Source organism: Oreochromis niloticus, linkage group LG16 (assembly GCF_001858045.2).
Source record: "Oreochromis niloticus isolate F11D_XX linkage group LG16, O_niloticus_UMD_NMBU, whole genome shotgun sequence".
NCBI classification, from domain to species: domain Eukaryota; kingdom Metazoa; phylum Chordata; class Actinopteri; order Cichliformes; family Cichlidae; genus Oreochromis; species Oreochromis niloticus.
The window spans coordinates 30631639-30651729 of record NC_031987.2 but is presented as its reverse complement, the minus strand read 5'-3'; the positions used below and the strand labels follow the sequence as shown (position 1 = coordinate 30651729).

The 20091-nt window shown below is 39.5% G+C and overlaps 1 protein-coding gene across 1 annotated transcript; it reads left to right on the top strand.

Moving 5' to 3' along the window:
• The first annotated feature begins 351 nt into the window (after nucleotides 1-351).
• On the top strand, nucleotides 352-14979 carry dnajc10 (DnaJ (Hsp40) homolog, subfamily C, member 10). Its single transcript, XM_013274023.3, has 25 exons — nucleotides 352-529; nucleotides 1619-1875; nucleotides 1993-2155; nucleotides 2462-2512; nucleotides 3863-3945; nucleotides 4182-4313; nucleotides 5497-5590; nucleotides 5767-5844; nucleotides 6034-6077; nucleotides 7203-7268; nucleotides 7668-7733; nucleotides 7812-7901; nucleotides 8033-8143; nucleotides 8230-8344; nucleotides 8632-8759; nucleotides 10375-10491; nucleotides 10583-10684; nucleotides 12117-12177; nucleotides 12377-12471; nucleotides 13148-13281; nucleotides 13470-13523; nucleotides 13653-13800; nucleotides 13986-14108; nucleotides 14414-14521; nucleotides 14596-14979. Exons 2-25 carry the CDS (start codon nucleotides 1666-1668, stop codon nucleotides 14605-14607), a joined length of 2385 nt encoding a protein of 794 aa, XP_013129477.1. The 5' UTR covers nucleotides 352-529; nucleotides 1619-1665; the 3' UTR covers nucleotides 14608-14979.
• Nucleotides 14980-20091: the final 5112 nt, after the last annotated feature.

Genomic DNA, 20091 nt, shown 5'->3' with positions numbered 1-20091 from the left:
ATCAACGTTTTTTAATTGAAATTATATTTCCCCCATTTGATTACTTTATTTTAATTATTTTAAGAATATTTATCTCATAATTATTTTCCGGACACTGAAATTCCGTGGAAAAGTTTTGGAAGCATTGGGATCGCACATCCGCCGACGAACGAACACACCATTTGCGTGAACGTCATCAATATGTGGCTGGTACTGTTAAATATTTGTCAAGTTACTACAGACAACCAAGATGTATCCGGTGGCTAGAGCTTCTGTTATTAAAATACAATTACAACTCTAGCTGGTGGGTGGAACAGCAGCCATCATTAACAGAGTACCACAATGAAATTAGATTAGCGAGCGGCTTTCTGAACATACATACAGTTTTATGTTGTCTGTGTGAGACTCAGAGTGTACCGTTTAGCTGCAAGACCTTTATTGTGAAGCACAATAAACGGAAGCAGCTTGTGTGCAACTTGATGCCGGGTCCGAGCCGGACGCTGATGCGGATCTTCATTTCCAGACTTTTGGAAGTTGGGACTCTTTAAAGGTAACAAAGCCGACGCATTAAAAAATTAATATTGAAATGTCTGCTACATATTACACGAATATTGGCTTTTGCTTCACCAACACGACAGCAAACAGCTCCGTGTCGCAGTGAAGCTAACGAGCTAGTTAGCTGAGCAAGTTGTAACGGGAATAGTTGTTGTTGTCTGGCTGTTAGCTTAGCTTAGCTTGTTTCAGGGGTCCTAATGAAGAGCTAGAAAACCTAACAGAAATGTTTTGTTTTCCTTTTTCCTCTGTGCACACCCAGCAGTGGTAATAACCACAGGCGTGTTAACAGTGCATGTACTTTGATGTGTCACCTTTTTGGCATCTTCTACTGTATCAAGAAAAAGATTTTTCACTAGGCTTGTTTTTCAGAATCTTCTGAAATTTTTATTAAAATATCTGAGTGGTACTATTACTATTTATTTCTTCCTTAATCTTGTAAACAGTTCCCAAATCTACATGGATGCTCTGTTTCTGCTCAAGAATAGAGAAATAAAGGCGTTTACTTTGAAAGCTACCTTTTATTAAATGTAATTACCATTTAATTAAAAGGCAGCTTCGTGGAAGCAGATGCAGCTTTCATTTAAATTTGTGTTTTTTGTTTGTGTAAGATGTAAAACTAAATATGTTGTAATATGTTCCTTTTTCTCAAGGAAAACTGTTGTACTGTAAAAGTAGGCGATCCCCCTGGAGTGACCCTGAAAACAGGGAAGAAATCTGCAGATATCAAAGCAACTGTTTGAATAGTTCAAGGTGCAGGAAACTGCAATGCAAAAGACAATGGTGTGAAAAAATGCTGCTCTTTCTTTTAGCTGCAGACCACTTGTCCTTCTAAAGCCTGAGGCTATATAAAAGTAGAGATAATGCTTCCATCCTTTAAGCCAATCCAAACAGGCCACATATGTAAACGACACTCCTAAGGTGACACGCTGGCTCTCCTGTGGTGACTGTATTTGTTTTTTTCTTGCTGTGGAAAGAAGCTGTTTGCCTCACTTACTGTGATACTAGTGAGGCAGGGGGATGGTAATGGCTACAGGGTTGGGTGGACAGGGTATTTAGAGCTGATCTTTGTGTCTTTCTGCCCCAGTTCCTTTAGTTGCAGCTGCTCGTTGACTCATTGAAGGAGCATTCCCCATGGCGCACAGGGTTGCCCTCAGGGCCCAGCGCCCTCGGTCCGTCTGGCTTACGGTGCTGCCGATGCTCCTCACCGTCCTTTTGGTGGCAGTTTGGGCAGAGGGCCAGGACTACTATGAATTGCTGGGAGTCAGCAGGGAAGCGACGACCAAAGAGATACGACGGGCCTTTAAGCAGCTGGCGCTCACCATGCACCCTGACAAAAACCCTGTGAGTTACATGGACAAACCACAATCCAGAAACACAAAAAAATGACACCGTAATTCTTTGAAATTTGTCGCGTCTCTATGAAACCCTGACAAAACAGGTGCTTATCGACTATTTCAGGGTGACGCCTCAGCCCACGAGAAGTTCCTGCAGGTCAATCGTGCCTATGAAGTTCTGAAGGATGAAGACCTGAGAAAGAAATATGATAAATATGGAGAAAAAGGGCTGGACGAGCAGCAGGGAGGACGCTATGAGAGCTGGAACTACTACAGATATGACTTTGGTAAGTAACCAATGAGATTTGCCATTTGACCTTAGAACTGAAGAAGCTTCTCGGATGAGAGGTGAAACGTCTTCAAGCAACTTAAAGAAGTCCAGACGCTTTTCTTTGCAAACTCCTTTGACTACGATGACCTGGATGACTGAGAACCTTCACAGACATACAACCAATGAGATGTTTCAACACTTTAATGTTTTTACAATGGTTTGTATAGAAATCGTTTTATGAGGATATTGTAAAAAGAAAAGAATAGCTAGCTCTGCTGTGAACAAAGAGTTGTTCAGTATTTAAGTTTGTCTTTCTGTCCAGGTATATATGACGATGATTTGGAGATCATCACGCTGGACAGTGGAGACTTTGGTAAGATATAAAACATATTCTGTTTTTGCTTTAGTGTACAAATGAGAAAAACCTTCATTCTTTTTAGTTTGTTTGATGTTTTCCTGTCAGAAAATGCCAACACGTAAGAACTATCTAAATTTAAAGATTTCTCAAATTTATTTTGATTGGCTTTTGAAATCTTTTTGAGGAGAAATAATGGGAGTTGTCTTTATGTCTCAGTCATTAGTACAATCTCTTCTTTATTTTCACACCTCCTGACTACTGTTTTATTTTCAGTTTTTGTCACTCGGTTGGAGTCAGTCATATTGAGTTCCATGCAGATGTTGTTCTTGTTTAATAACAGACATCATATATTGCATAAGGAACTTCAGAGGTGTCAAACACATTTTAGTTCATTGGTCATACAGATCCTGAGCTAATCTTAGTTGTGCTGGAACAGAAAAACAGTGCAATGGCCCCAAATAACCAATCAACTCACCAAACAAACAAACATCTCCAGTTTGTTTGTTCTTGTATAAAAACATTTTAGCCCATTCTCAAATGTTCACATTTAGTAATCCACAATGAGCAGTCTGAGAGGACTGAAGAAAAATCATTTTGTCTGAAAGACAAATTACAGTACAAAGTCCAAAATCTAATCTGAAGTTCTCGCCCCTCAGTCTTATGTTTGACATCCCAGATGCACATTTATACACTTGTAATTACTATGTGCGGTTCCACACATTGTAATTGTAATAGTCCTACATACACATTGTAATTGTGTGTGGAACATCAGGTTCTATTCTTTCATAATGGATGTGTTTGGCTTTTCTTCTGATTTCAAACTCTCTGCTCATGAGTGAAGAGGCCTGAAGAAGCTCTTGGTTGTTTGTCTTGAGTGCTGGATTGGTTCCAAAAAGAAATTTGTTTTTTATCCTGAACTTATTTCATATCTTGTCATCAGACACAAAGAGCCCAATCTGGAAGTAAACCTGTCAGCAGCAAATCAAAGTGAATAAGTGAAAACACAAAGGGAATGTTTAATGGTTATCTTGTTTGATTTTAGTTTTGGGTGGGCTGCAGGGTGCAATTCAAACTTGTGAGGTTTGGGAATGGCTGGTCAAACTCCAGAATAACTGCTGTTTCCTGTCTGTTTTTTTTTGTGTGTGTATATATGTGCCGTAAACCTTTTTTCCTTTAAGTCTTCAGACCTCAGTATAAAGCAGAGCAGCTGTGCAGCTTTCTCCAAACTACAGCTTTACCCCACTCTTATTAGTGGGAGCAACAGTAAAAGGATTTCAAAGGCACCACGACACAAACATCATGTGAGAAACAAGAGCGTAAACGGGTAGCGACTGACGTGTCTGTGTGTCTGTGTGTGTGCTTCAGAAGCAGCAGTGAACTCCGGAGAAATCTGGTTCATCAACTTCTATTTCCCACGATGCTCCCACTGTCACCAGCTGGCTCCGACGGTAACACTACACAAGAAACACACTAAACACACATCCTCAGTCTTGCACCCTTTTATGATTTTATTTTCTTCTGTGTTATATATGCCTCTGTTAGAAAAACATTCCTGGTTTTGTTAGTTTCTTGCTCAAGTTGTAATTTGATAATAATCACATAGATAGAGTTAGACTCTGTGTCAGACAGAGTGAGACACTAAAATATGTACGTGTCTGTTTGCTTTGACCTTTGCATGTCACAGTGGAGGGAGTTTGCCAAGGAGATGGATGGTGTGATCAGGATTGGAGCGGTGAACTGTGGAGACAACAATCATCTCTGCAGGAGGAAAGGCATCAACAGCTACCCCAGTCTGTACATATACAGATCAGGACAGGTGTGTTTACTGCTTTTTGTAGCAAAAATGCATATAGCTCAACTTTGAAAAATGAATGTAGTACAGTGGAACCCCGGCTTACGAAGACCCCATTTAACGAAAAATTCAAGTTACGAAGGCATTTAACGGCAATATTTTTGCCCGTGGTACGACAAAATGCCCGTGTAACGAAATCCGTTTGCGAAATGCGTTTCGCTGTTCCACGTGAAAGATGTATTGGTGTTGCAGTGCGCTATTTCGTGTGCTTTTCGTTTGCAATTAGCCTATTGTTCATTCATAATAGGGCCGGCATAAGGCATAAATATGAGCGAGTTTAAAAAAATGTTAAAAAAAATATCATTGCACAGTGTACGTACATTAATTAACGTAAATGTAAGTTTTAGTTTTAATGTTTAGAATTAAATTCCATAATGTTATGTACATGTACACGTACGTATGTATGCATGCATACATATGCTTTCTTCAGCCTCCACCAAGAACTTCGTCTTCAGCCAGCATCGCCTCACTCAAAAGGCGATGGAAAAAGGTGCTTCGACTTACGAGAATTTTGACTTACGAAAGACCCTCTGGAACGAATTAATTCCGTAAGTCGGGGTTCCACTGTACATGTACATACTGAGTTAGCTCAAGCACCTGAACATTACAAACCTGAGCAGGCACCAGCTAAAAGCTTCAACCTAACGTTGATAAACGAGATTAACAGACTCATCAAAGTAATGACAAAAGCTTGAAACCAGTTTTATACAGTTAACAGTGTTAGTCCATAATTGAACTTTTCCTATGATAGGCAAACAGCTTATTTATCCTTTGCCTCCTTTGTTTGTTTACACTAAACAAAAAGTGCATGTTAAGGAAAATCAGTGAGTACATTCTCGTTCAAGGGTACATTTACTTCAGCTACTGACGCTGTTGGAGAACCATGTAGAGATTTGATTGCACTCTGTTGTGGATGCGGATACAGACAGCTGGAGACCCGACAGCCGAGTAGTTATTTCTGTTAAACTTCTTTGATGTCTGCTGCTTGGGGCACATGTTTAGTTGGTGTATTGTAATGTCACTTTTCCGCTGATGAGTTTGTGCATTCACACGCTCACAAAGTAAAACCCAGACATAAAACTTTGTGCTCACCGTCTGAAAGCTTTATTTAACATGTTCCATGTTTCAATTCTTTGCATTTCTGTAGAGACCAGAGAAATTCAATGGGGAGCGCAATAGAGACAACCTGGTTCGCTTCTCCATGCAGTTCATCACTACAACCATCACTCAGCTCTGGCAAGGTGAACTACAACCTGCGACCACACAGCTCACATTTTTCTTCTAAATTGAGATGAGCTAACTTTGTGTTAGTGAGCAGTCTGGCTAAACTTTCACTGAAATACAGTCGGTGGAGAGTTTTTCTGTTGTTCGAGTTTATTCCTCATCCTATACTTAATGCTAACCTTTCTCTTTCCAGGTAATGTGTTCAGTGAGATAGAGAGTGCGTTCTCGTCAGGGCTTGGCTGGCTGATCACCTTCTGCTCTGACAGTGGAGGTAACACTTGCACTTTTTTTACATGCTAACACACACATACACACACACATACAAACTTTTTATGAAAAGACAGGCAGTTGTGTCACAAATCAGTCTACATAACCACGTGCTCTGATACGTGGATGCACAGAGTGTACTGGTGTTATCAAGCTTGTTGTTTAAAATACAGGCTGTTTGTCTCTTTTTCAGATTGCCTGGAGCCAAGAACGAGACAGAAGCTGGCAGGAATGTTGGTGAGACAACAGCAGTAATGTTGTTACAGCTGTTTATCACAGAGACATGCTATGTCTACCGAATAAATGAATTCACTTTAAAGATTTGAGCCAGTAGAGCATTTTACAAAGCCATACAGGGAGGGGCATGCAGCAGTGGTTTCCAGCCTCTTAGGCCCGTGACTCTTACACCTGAAGTACCCACTCAGAGAAATGCTTAAATTCCACCAGACACACTGCAGTATGTTTCAGAAGAATCCCTGAAACTGCTTTGTGCTCCACATCACTTACATAAAATATTTTTTATGGAAGTTGCATCAAGCTGCACGGAGCAAATAAGGAGGGCAGTAAATTAGGCACAGAGAGAATCCAGTCAGTTTTCAAATTATAAGGCCCGGTGCAGACCACATGCTCTGCTTCTAATGATCATTCAGATTTTCTGTCATTTGAAGCTGTGTGAAGAACAGAAGAAAACTGCTTTAGAGATGTGATATCACAGTTACACAGCGGGTGTGTTTTACGGGATAGGTTAAATTGGCCCTGGATGGATTTAGAAGTTTTCACATGCTTGAAGAGGTCATTTGTTTTTCCTATAAAGTACTTGAGAAGAGAGAAAAGTCAGAGAGAGAGATATTTTGAAATGACAAGGAGCAGGGGCATCTTACTACATGTAAAACGGCTGCAAAAAAAAAAGATGTACAGGCAGAGCACAACGGTCAGCACAACACAAAATTTGAGTCCTTCGATCTAGTTAGTGGTCAGCGCAGCACATGTCGTGTCCTATGTGAAAGGGCCTTGAGGATATATGTCACTAATAATGTTAACACTGTCCTACAGAACAGACAAAGACAAAAAAAACAAACAATTGTAAACAATGTCTGTCTGTGACCGACAGACCTATCACAGTTAGTGTCGTCTAGGCAGTTTGATTGAATCCTATAAAGGTAGCTCACTATCCTCAAGTTGTGTTTCATTTGTAACGTACATCGTGTAATGTTAAAAATCTTTAAAAAAATCTAACTTTTATTTGTAGTTCTATCATGACAAGTTTATTAGTAGCTGTGATGCTGATGTATGTGTTGTAATAAATACTACAGTGCCTGTTTGATCGCTTTATAACTGCTAAGTGTTTGTGTCTGAATGTAGGATGGTCTAGTTAAGGTGGGATGGATGGACTGCACAACAGATGAACAGATCTGTGCAAGTTTCCAGGTAAGGGTCAGAAGTACCATAGTAATAGTACTTACATGAGATATCTGTGTAGTTGGGTTTATATACAATGTAAGTGAGAGTATCATCTGCAAAGATGGGGGTAAATGGTTCGTACATAGTGCTTTTCTACTCTACCTTAGCACTCTAAGCACTTTATACAGCATGCCTCGTTCACCCGTTCATACATGCTTTTTTCACACATTCACACTCCAATGAGAGAACAATGTGGTGTTCAGTATTTTACCCAAGAATAGTTTGACATGCAGACTGGAGCAGCTAGGGAACAAACCAAACCTTCCAATTAGTAAATTAGTAGATGCTCTACCCCCTGAGCTACAGCCAGGAGGGAGGACGATATTCGGTCAACACATAGTGCTCTGCTTTGAACTTGTGTTTCAGGTCACCAGTGGAGCAACTGCTTTATTCCCACCTGGAAGTGCTTTGAATAAACCAGGCAGTGTACTTGTAAGACGCAGAACACACTACTGTCTGTGCTAATACTGTGTATAGTACTGGAATACTGACTATGTGTATGTGTTTCAGTGGCTGAATACTCTGGACAGTAAAGAAATTTATAATCAGGTCATCAACCATCTACCTGATTTGGAACTTCTCACCAGTGACAGTTTCCAGGTATTCTGACTTCAGATGCACAGTCCACCTGTTCATAATACAATTACTTGTATTGTATTACAGCGCAGTTCAATATAATACAGAAGTACAATGTAAAGTTGTTCTGATGCGGTGTAACTTGTTTCGTCCAGAGTAAATTGGCCCATCATCGCTGGTTAATCAGTTTTACATTTGGTAACAAAAACTCTGCCTCCAACGAGTACAAGAAGCTACAAGCTTTCCTCCGAAATGACCACATACAGGTATCTGTCCATCTGACTGTCTGTCCGTGTCTCTGCATGTATCTGTCTGCCTGCCTGTATGTCTGACTGACTGTTTGTCCTTCCAGGTTGGCAGAGTGGACTGTATAGCGGACTCAGAGCTGTGTCAGTCTCTTTACATTCATAAACCCTGTATGGCTGTCTTTAAAGGACTGGGAATCCATGACTTTGAGATCCACCATGGTCAGTACTACATTTGGATTGTACTTCTGCTGTATTCCCATGTTGCTCTCCACTTGCATTTTATTTGTTTAAATTAGTTTGAATATCTCTGCATGTTTGAGGAGGACATGTACGTCTTGTCCAACTAGCAGTTTGTTACAAGGTTACAAGGATAGAGGAGTTCCAAAAAAGGGCTCATGTTATTATTTGAGGACCCAGTTTGTTAAGGTTGGTTAAACAATGGTTTATTAAGTTAATCAGTTCAGAGAGGGTTTGCTCATCTGCATTAACTCGTGTGTTTTGTGTAGGCAAAGATGTGTTGTACAATATTGTGGGTTTTGCGAGGGACAGCGTTCGAGCTTTTGTCACCACTCTGGGGCCGGACAACTTTCCTTCAGACAAAAAGGAGCCGTGGCTCGTCGACTTCTTCGCTCCGGTTTGTATCTGACTACTTTAATCACAAAACTGGGTAACAGGGGCCCCGCTTACTTTAATAAATATACTTGAGCTGAACAGACTGTGACATTATTATGATTTTTTTATACCCTCTCAGCATTGTACATGGGGCATTATGATGTTGTGCTTTATCTTTTGTTGGCAGATTTTCAACTGAGTGGTTATTTTAGTGGTTGAAATTATTTATTAAGCTGTGACCAAAAAAGTGAACAACAAACTCTTCCTTTATTTATTTATTTACATTTGATTCACTACAAAAGAGTTTGTAGTTGTCGCATCTAAATCTTTTAGTTTTAGTTGATTAAATATTACAAGATTATAGTAGACTAAATCTAAAGTTGCTTCAGTGACTAAAATACAAAGTGTAAACCACTTTGGAACAACCAGTAAAACTTTTACAAAGCATCTTATTTTCCTTGATATCAGTTGTAAAATATATCCATACTGTTCTCTTTCTTCCAACCATTGATATTTTGTCGCGTTTTCATGAGAAACAGGGAGCATGGGAGTTGGCTGAATGCGATTGAGGAAGTTACACACAGCTGTGATAATGTGACAAATTTGACTGTAAAACATTGATAAAAGCGATCGATGAGGCAAGTTGCTCTTATCAGTCCAGATTGACTCAAGTTGATTGCAGTCTCTTGACATTCATTCTGTTTATAAATTAGACGGAGGATCTAATTTATAATCAGGATCAAGAGTCTGAAACTGAAAAAAATAAATTTGAAGCCCAAAAAAAGAAATTAATGAAAACAAGTAATTTATTTAAGATAAAATAATTATTAAAGAATTTTTTTAAATTTTTTAAATTTTTTTAATATAAAAAATATCAGAATTTCACTTTCAAATAGCTTTTGACCCTGATGTAGCTTCACGTGACTGCATCCAGTCTGAGCTGGACTGGGATTGTTTGGAGACACGTCTCCCACCAGGCGAGCTGTGCTGTGCCCTGGTGATTGAAGCTGTTCACCCAGAGACTGAGAGAGCCGCACGCTCAACTTCTGGGTGTCCAGTCAGTTGCCTCAGCTATTTGTGCATTCTTCAGTTGCAAACAATACTCAATGCAATCACTGTTATTTTTAAAAAAATTTATTTTATAATTGCAAGGTTTGACAGTTTAATACTATTTTTATTCTAGTGTGACTGAGCTCTGAGCAAGGGACCAAATGTAGCACAAGCACAAGAGTAATCTGTTGGTTGCTCCAAATGTTTTTGGCACTGATGACGCAGCCAGTCTTTGTTTAACTTCAGGGCTGGTGGTGGTGCTACACCTACAACACAAACAGTTACCCTGAAACCCTGAGACCGCTGTGTGAACAAGGGTTAATTAATCAAGCTTTGTCATCCATAGTGATTTGAACCAAACAGTAAAAACCAAAAGTGAGAAAATGGGACTTAAAATCTGTTTTAATCTATTACCACTTTGTGAAAACTGAAGTTTGTAAATAGCACTAGTTAAAAACCAAACTACTGAAGTAATAACGACCACCAACAGCCTAAAGCCTTGGTAGCTCAGATCTGAACATAGGGTAAGAATTCAGAGTTGTCGGTGCTACTTATTAACCTCACAAACATTTGGCCCTTGCTTGCAGTGGTGCCCCCCGTGTCGAGCTTTACTGCCCGAACTGAGAAAAGCTTCAATCCAGCTAGCTGGGCAGATGAAGTTTGGCACTTTGGACTGTACCATCCATCACAACCTCTGTTCTAGAGTAAGCACACACGTCCGTGTTTATTGTTGATTTTTAAGCTTAACACTAAAATGTGCCGACCAACTAGTAATTTACTTTTCTCTTTGTTCAGTATAATATTCAGGCTTATCCCACCACAGTGATCTTTAATGGTTCTTCTGTGCATGAATATGAAGGCCATCATTCAGCTGACGGCATCCTGGAGTTTATACAGGTACTACATCAAATACAACTGAAATGGCTCCTCCCTGCTTATGGATTTATCCCTGCATCTGTACACCATTTGGTCAAAATGTGCCTTTACGAAATTTACAGCTGCAGCTGTATTATGAGTAATCTAATCAAGTAATCGGATAAGAAATACTGGAGTTTCATTTATGAGCAATAATAAAAACTCAAAAGAGAACACAAGTCTTTCAGAATGAACTGCTCGTTGGTTTCCATTTTAGAAACTGCAATATTTTAAAGTTTCACTGCATGTAAAAGAAGAAACCCAGCTAAACCCTTTAGCTGTATTTGCATACCACATTAATTTCATTTTTTTTAAGAAAACATTCTTAAATGCTAAACTAAGGCATGAAAATTAACCTCTCTAATGTTAACAGGAGGAAAGTTTTTGTGCTGCTGATAACAGATGACACAATGGTGTAGACTTTGATTAAAATTAACAATAATCCAGTGTCCAAGCTAACAACCCTCAGGTCGATGGCTTAGTTTAATGGCCCGTGTACATGTTTATTGGCTTGTGAAAAAAAAGGTTTTATTTTTATATATTTAAATATTGATGCAATTTAATTAATACAATATTTTATATTATTTCACTTTTAATCTGAAATGTTTTATGAAAGCACTTGACGTTAATATGGTTTTTTACACCCCATGTCCCCCTTTAGACTCACCCCTGTTTACAGCAGGTATTGCTTCCATCTAAAATAGGACAGCTGCTGTCAGCCTTCAGAGAGCTGAACATGGGTTCGGACGAAGTTAACGGTTCATCTGAACATTTTAATACAACTTCTGGAGATTTACTGCAGATTTTTCTGTGTAAAACAAACGGCGGTGGATGGAGCAGCTACATACTTTGCTTTTCTTTACGTCAGAGTTTGATGATCAGGTGTTTTGATGAAGGACTCCCGCTCGCTTTTCTCCACTAAAGGCATTAATGGTGATCACAGGAACAGCCCTGCTGTTTACGTCACTAGAAACCTTTTTCTTTCATTCTTCCTGAGCTCAATGTCTCGGTAATGGCTCTGCCTCTTTGCTCTTTGTGGTGTGTAAACAGACTCTGGGTCCACGTTAAACTGCCAGCATCATCATCACTGCTGCTGTTGTGTTATCAGTGTTTTTGTTTAAAACTGAGGCCTGCGTGGGCTTAATGTTGTCAGACTTTTTATTCACACGCTGCTCCCAAACACATTTATTCTGAAAGTTTGTTTTAGTCACACCTGTGTTAAATGCTCACATTTACATCGTTTAACACATCAGTGCAATACAGAGCCCATCACCACTGTCAATATTACTACAAAATAATATTTGATGCATAGTATTTTTTTTTTCATTGCTGTTTTCCTTTGGTTGCCTTTGGTCTCAAAGTGGAGTATTGAAAAGACAGTGAGATCACAAAGGGCTTTTTTCTATCTCTGCAGGACCTGGTTAATCCATCTGTCCTGACTTTGGATCCTTCAAGCTTCACAGAGAAAGTGAAAGGTAAAACCTGCTCCTGACAATAAACTGCTTCTTGCACAAAGGGCTAGATTTTGAACAGCACTGTTGTAAAAGAACTTGACAGCTGCAATTGCTGTTTTATTAAAACTACCCATTCCCATCTTTTAGTTTAAAGCACCATAGAGGAAGGGGGGATTATTAAAGTTAAAGTCTAACACAGTGGTCTGTTTCTCTGCTGCAGGTCGAGATGAAGGACAGATCTGGGCGGTAGATTTCTATGCTCCCTGGTGTGGTCCCTGTCAGGCTCTGATGCCTGAATGGAGACGCATGGCCCGGGTATAACTCACTTTACATGTGCCATATAGACAATAGACACAAACTGAAAGAACACAAGAAGGAGAACTGTATAAACTTTAAAGGTCATCTAGCTGCTTCACTCTATTGTCACCTGATCAGTAAACTTCAGTAACCCTGAGCCACTGGAAGCTCGAGCCATGACACGGCCTCCAGCTTGTTCTGCTGTTGTATGCTTTAGATGAACCTTAGTAGACACTTTTGGTCTTTTGTTTTCGGAATGTACAAAGGTCTCAATTTGCCATTCACAATTTTCCTGCTCTCTCTTTGATAGATTTGTTTCTGCAGCATGACCTGTCCTTGACAGATAATAGCATATTTCGAAACACTCTTCAAAGCTGAGATTATTTCCTTTAAACCCATATTTATTGTATAACATAAGCTTGAATAAGATTTATTAAACAGTTAAAATAACCAAATTGTGTCCTGGTCCAAAAATATATGAACCTTAAAGGAAAGAAATTCAGTTTAGATGTCAGTTTTAAAATTAATACCTATGACTGAATTTGTGAAGAAAACCAGGAACATTGTGATTTTCTTTATGGACCTAAAGCAAGTGACAGAAATCAGCAGATGAAAACAGAGGGTCAGGACTCAGCTATCAGAAGGAGAGAGCAGCCTCTAACCTGACGCTGTCTTGGTTTGTCTCTCCATCCAGCTGCTTTCAGGTCAGATCCTGGTCGGTTCGGTCGACTGTCAGCGCTTTCAGTCGTTCTGTCAGAGCCAGAGTGTGAGAGCATACCCAGAAATCCGCCTGTACCCTGGAAACAGCCGGCAGCCAGATCGCTATACGTATGTAACTCACTTTACATGCTCAGATGTCGGGAAATGAATATTCCCAGGATAATAAGACGAGAATACGGATATGAGTTTCATCACAACATGTCAGATGATCAGAATTATTAGTTTTACCTTCTTACATCTTCTTTTTACTTAGATTATTGATTACTGATTTCCTTTCCGCCTGCCTGTCTCTGTAGGAGTTATAACGGTTGGCACAGAGATGCCCATTCACTGAGAACATGGGCACTGAGGTGAGATGCAAGTTGCCTTTTCTTGTCTTTCTGTATTTCTTTAGGGTTTTTTTTCTTCCTGCATTAAAAGAACCAGTGAAATGGGACGTGTACAGTGTTAATAGATGAGTTATTCTCTTGTGTGTACAGTTTTTTACCCAGAGCCTCTGTGGACCTTACTCCAGAGACCTTCAGATCTCTGGTTCTGTCAGGTCGGGATCACTGGGTCCTGGATTTTTATGCCCCCTGGTGCGGACCCTGTCAACACTTTGCCCCAGAGTTTGAGGTCCTAGCTCGGGTGAGAAAACTTTGCTTCTCTGCATGAATTTTGTTGCTTTTTTTCTGCAGTGACTGATGAGACAAACCGGAAGTAAACTCCTCCAACAGACTGTGGGACGAAGCACAAATTAAGAGTTTAAAAGTATGGTTCTCTTGTAGTCAAGAGTCCTGCAGTCATGCTTTTTGTGTGTGTGTGATTGACAGATGCTTAAAGGCGAGGTCCGGGCAGGGAAAGTTGACTGTCAGGCTCATTATCAGACCTGTCAGTCAGCTGGAATCACCGCCTACCCAACTGTCAGATTTTACCCATATCTGGGAAAAAAGAGGGTAAACACACACACACACACACACACACACACACACACACCGTGACTAGCACTGTCACTTCAGAGTAAGAATGTTCTAGGATTAGACTTCATGGCTGTAGCCTCTTTTTATTTTTGTTTTTAAGTTGTGTTGTTTGCCATGTTTTCTCTATGCCTCAGTTTTTTTATATGCTTGTTTTTATTTATTTATTTTTAAAAAGCAAAAAGCACAGCCTTCATCATCAGATTTGATGGGAAAGAGTCAGTTATGGATTGACTTAATGGTGGAAAAGATTATAATGTGTGTGTATGTGTGTGTTCTGACAGCATGAACAGAGTGGGGAGCATATCAATAGCCGAGACGCTAACGTGATCGCTGACACCGTCAGACAGCGGCTACAACAGCTGTTGCCACGGTTACACAACAAGCCAAAGGTACGCGCCGGTTAACTTCTAACACAAATCAACCCAGCAGCTGAATTGGAGTCTGACACGTTTGTGTGTTGTAGGATGAGCTGTGATGGAAGCGGGCGGTACTGTGAGGGAGATGAGCCACCTGATTGGTCAGGTAGAGACGGAAGTGAATTTGATTGTCCCAGCAAGATGATTAATCGGTCAACACTCCTTTATAGAAACTACAGCTGGAACACTGGGACAGACTGTTACCTGCTGTGCTGAATGTACTGAACACTTCTGCCTTGTTTATGTTTGGTTTATAATTGTCTCCATTGTTTCTATTTACTCTATGAAGTAAAACTTTGGGACACTGTGTATTGATCATGTTACTGACACATACACATACACACACACTCACAGATCCAAATGTTGACATAGTGTTGTATTTTATTGCTCATGTAAAAACTGTTTGAGAATAAAACGGTTTGTTTCTGTTAGATGTGTGTGCATCCCTGTGAGTTTTACAACCATCGCTGCAGGTTAAATTCAAAGTTTACAAAGATGTTGACAAGATTCAGAAAAAAAGAAATAATCACAAAGTATTAACTGTTTCAATTACTTTGTTTTTTTTTTTTCTCAAGCAAAAGTGCCAAGCATTTCAATCTCATGGTTTCTTAACAGTGTTGCTTTTCTGTGTGTCAAACTGAGTTTTGGGGGATTGGATAGGGGTGCATCCAGAGGGACATGAGGTGGCAGAAAACATGATCGTCCACCTCAATGCTCTGTATGGACTCCAGAACGTAAACACACAGCGGTAGATGTTTTCTTAGTTATTCACACTTTGACCAGCAGGTGTCACTGTTCACTCACTGTTCACTCACTGTGTCATCTGGCTGAAAATTGTGCAGGACACAGGAGCTTAAGAAAAGTTGGATTGACAAGATAAATACGTGCAGACAGGGTTTATAAAGTCTCTGAAAAGAGCTCAGAATATATCAAAGATTGGGTGCCCGCTGAAATCCTGAGTAAAAAAAAACGGTTTATACTGATGGATGTGGTTATGCGTTAAAGTTAATTAAATCATTAATTACTTGCTATATGTAATATGTATTTCCACAGTAAAAAACAAATAAAACTGATGCATTGATCTTGGGAAATTTACACAAATAAACAAAACAAAACAAAAACAACAAACTGTACTGAAATAATTCGGAGCTTTTTAATGGTTTGTAATGGCTGCGTATCTTAAGAAGGGCAGCAGGTGTCACTGTTGCTCCTCTGTGCAGTGACTTCCCCAGAAAGAGTTGATCAGGAAACGGAACCTGTGCACTGATTCAACCTTTGGAACACGGGCTTATCCACAACGGACCTGCATCACATTACATTACCATGAGAACATTACATTGTGTCACGGTTCTGTATTATGTGGTCTGAAGAAAACTCGTCTACTATAGTTAGCAAACACTCAGTAAATTAAGCTGTAGATAGCAGCTGGTCTGCTAACCTTGTGAACTGAAGCCTAAAGTTTATCCATGCCTTGGGTAAGACAGAAAAAGGTGGTGATAATAATGTTTCTGTGCATATAATTTTCATCTAATCTGTCTCTGATGATCACACTGGGAAACCCTGGCCAGGTTTACATTAAAGATTTCTTGATGATCATGAGAAACTCTTCTTTGTCTTCTGTAGCAGTAGGTGAGAGTCTACCTCAAAAGTAAAAATCTACTAAGCAGCAGTGATGCTTATATTTGGCTAATTTGCACCATAGTGTAAAAGATGAATGTAGTCTCTGGCTTTGAGAAGCAAAGCCAATTTAGGTAATGCCTTTTAATGGCCACCAGGGGGTGATACCTGTTGCATGAAAAACCCTGTAGAAGTCTTTGGGGAAAGGGCTCTCAGCTCTGACTGCAGTAAGCACTTTCCTGATGGGCTCACTCATTTTGGTTCATACCTAATATAACATTATTTCAGTTTTATACATTTTGGTCATTCTAAGAGTCAGAAAGCAGGATTAACTGAATATGCGTCTTGGCTAATGACTCATGATTTTAAAGTTGTTAGCTAACAAGCGTGCTTGCTGGTTCCAGTTTGAAAAAGCCAACACTGTGATGTGATGACAGTGAAAACTTTCATCTCAAGGAGTTCACAAACCAGTGACGTCACAGTAGCTACACCCATTTAAATCCATGTGATTCGTGAAGATTATTCTTGATTTTGCCGATAACCTATTTGTTTGGCAACAAATCACATCTTGGGTATAACCAACAATTAATGTCATCCCAGTGGGAATGCGAATTTTGCAGTAATCCATCCAGTTGGTGTCGAAAACAGAAAAAAGGTCAAATATAGTCCTGTGAAAAAAACGTTTTCCCAGGGCTCTGTGCGGTCCTGTGAAAGTGCATGCCATGATTCAATTAGTTTGTAGAACCACCTTTAGCAGTAATTGTAAGTAAGTTGAAGTAATTGCTTCTGTAGGACTTTATCAGTCTCTCATTGTTGAGGAGGAATTTTGGCCCACTCTTCTTTACAAGGTCCCACTACAGCATTTGAGCTCTGGACTTCGACTGGGCCACTGCAACACCTTGATTCATTGCTTTTTCAGCGATTGTGTTGTAGATTTGCTGATGTGTTTGGGATAACTGACCTGTTGCATTACCCCATATGGGCCAAGTTTAGCTGTCAGACAGATGGCCTCACATTTGACTCTAGAACACCTTGGTTTTGGTTTGGTTCATGGTCAACTCAGTCCTGCAGCTGCAAAACAAGCTCAAATCATCACCCCTCCACCATTGCCACTGACAGCTGCTATGAGGTGTTTGTTTTTGCTGAATGCTGAAAATGTGTTAAGACACCTGAGAATGCTGCACACCTACAAACTGCCAAAACTTCTGATTTTATAGAGTTGGTTTGATTAGCAGGGCCTGGTTGCTACTAACCCTCTTAATTTCTACTGAAGCAACAATGGTGTGTATGCGGTAGATGAAAAGTGAGACGATTACTGAGGTTAGCGTGGGTTATTTTATGGGGGACATGAAAACTAAATTACTTTATGTGTCCATGTGATCAGTGACACCTATAAAAAATTTTATGCTAGGCGTTTGTGTTTCAGGTCTACCTTTAGTAATTCACCTGTTACACAAACCTTACACATTATACTATTGGACAGCATCACGTTCCTCTCTATGTAAATCTGTATATAATTACATACAGTGTAACCATCAGACATAGAAATTCTCACAGGAAAAGACCAATAGTTAAAATGTTCTCTATTACTGTAATTACCTAAATGACCTTAGATACTTTCCACTTGAACATTATTAGAGGAGGACATTTCTATGTAGTCCCCCCTTTACCTCTTTCTCTCTCTCTCCGTTTTGTGGGCAGTTGGAGGTCAGCATTGACGCAGCACTGCTCCATAAACCACTGGAATCACTTACTGCGTGTGCATTCTATTGTTTCATTATGTGAAATGGAGCAACAAGTTGGACAAACACTCACTGAGTTATTGTGGGAACCGACCTGGTAGTCCTGTGCGTGTGTGTTTTGATGATGATGTCAGATTAAAATTACTTTCCGTGTTGGACGCTTGGAGATTTGGCTGGCTGTATTTGAGTTGGAGAGCACTGCTTCCTGTGACGCTGTGTGCTGCATAGAACAAACTTTTACATGCCTTATCACAATGATTAACACACAAGAGAAAATCCTGCCAGAGTAGCTCTGTGTATGCTTAAGCTGTTTAATTTTATTAAATTAAACATCATCATTAAAAAACATAATTAAGAAAAAAAAAAGATTCCATATTTCCATGATCATTTGTTGATGTTGTTAACACTGGAGAAATTTTGTTTAACCTTTAACACCACCAAGTGTTAAACAAGACCCTGAAGCCCCTATTAGCACAACTCCAAGACCACTAAATTTAAGACATCATGATCTAAAACACAGAAAAAAAAGGATTGGACACAAAAAACAGGGCATATATCAGACCAAATGAGGGATATGTATAATACTGGAATGAACTATAACTGAAGCACTGGTACTGGATGAAGCCCTGGTTAAAACTAGTGCCCCAAAACCAACAAAAAATAGTGGCCAAAAGAAATTCAGAGAATGTGGCTAACAAACAGATATTTAGCCAACTATTCCAAAACATCACAAGATGGAAACACACCAGGGCTAAAAATAATAACTAATCTGAATCAGGACTGCAACATCAAAAGGTTAGAAGACCAAAATATGGCAAATACCAGACTGAACTGGCGACAAAGCATCAGTGGATACTGGCTCAAATCAGGGTTTGAATTATACTAGAAAAACATTAGATTGGAAAATATTGAAAGAAAAATTAATAAAGGCAGCAGAACAGAAAAAAGGACTAAACATTATGTCATAACTGACCAAACTAGGGCTTAAACCCCCCAAAACACTAATACCAAACCCGGCCTAGAAACCTAGGTCAGGATATTAATGGGATATGAATCCCTGCTAGGTGACTATGGTTTCAAACCATGAGCCCAAAAACTAGAGCTAAAATGTAAGGCGATAACATAAAAAACTGCTAACACATTACAAAATTACTAGATTTAAACAGATATATAGATATATATAGGTTAAACCCTGGTTAAGACATCAGAGTAATTCTGACCAACATGTGAAACAACATAACCAAAATATTGGACTACACCAGCTACAGAGACACATTAAAGCAGGGATGTCAAACTGTATGTGGGCCACATACAGCCCACTTTGATCTAAATGCGGGCCGGATGAGTGAAACTGTCCTTTCTGTCAGCGTAAAGATCTTTAATTAACATACTGAGATATCCTAATGGAACACAGAGAAAAGCAATTTCCACAGCACGTCTCAGTCTTTTTACATGATAATTTGTAAAATTACAGTCAAAGTTCTGGTAGCTCACTGTCCAGACTGTCATGTAGTTTCAAAACAAAATTTTTGTTGATTGAACTGAAATATCTAAATTAGAAAGTAAAAAACAAGAACTTTTCTGTCATTTAATTGTTTGTGTATTACTTTCTGTCTATTACAGTTTCGGTGTAATATGAATGGCTGTGGGGGGAGGTCTTTATTAGCAGAAAAAAAAGCTGTAAAATGTCGGATAATATAACTTAAAGTTCAAAAATTTATACCCTCCATCATATTTTCCAAAGCTGTTTAGCGGGCCGGATTGGAGTCTTTGCTGGGTCGATTCTGGCCACCGGGCCTCATATTTGACACCGTGCATTAGAGAATCTGATAAAACCCTAACCCATTATTGTTGGGTCTTTACCTTACAACCAGACCCCCAATGGTCCGAGTAGATGGCCACCCCTACCTGAGCTTGCTTCTGCTGGAGGTTTCTTCCTGTTAGAGGGTAGTTTTTCCTTTCCACTGTCACCAAATTCTTGCTCATAATAGGATTATTGGAGTTTTCTTTGTATTACTGTAGGGTCTTTACCTTACAATACCAATCACCTTGAGGCAACCACTTTTGTGATTTGGCGCTATATAAATATTATATTGTATTGAATGTTGATAATATTGAATTTAAAAAAAAAAAAGGCAAGGATCAGTGAAGATATAGGAAAAGCTAGGGCAAAAACACCCTAGG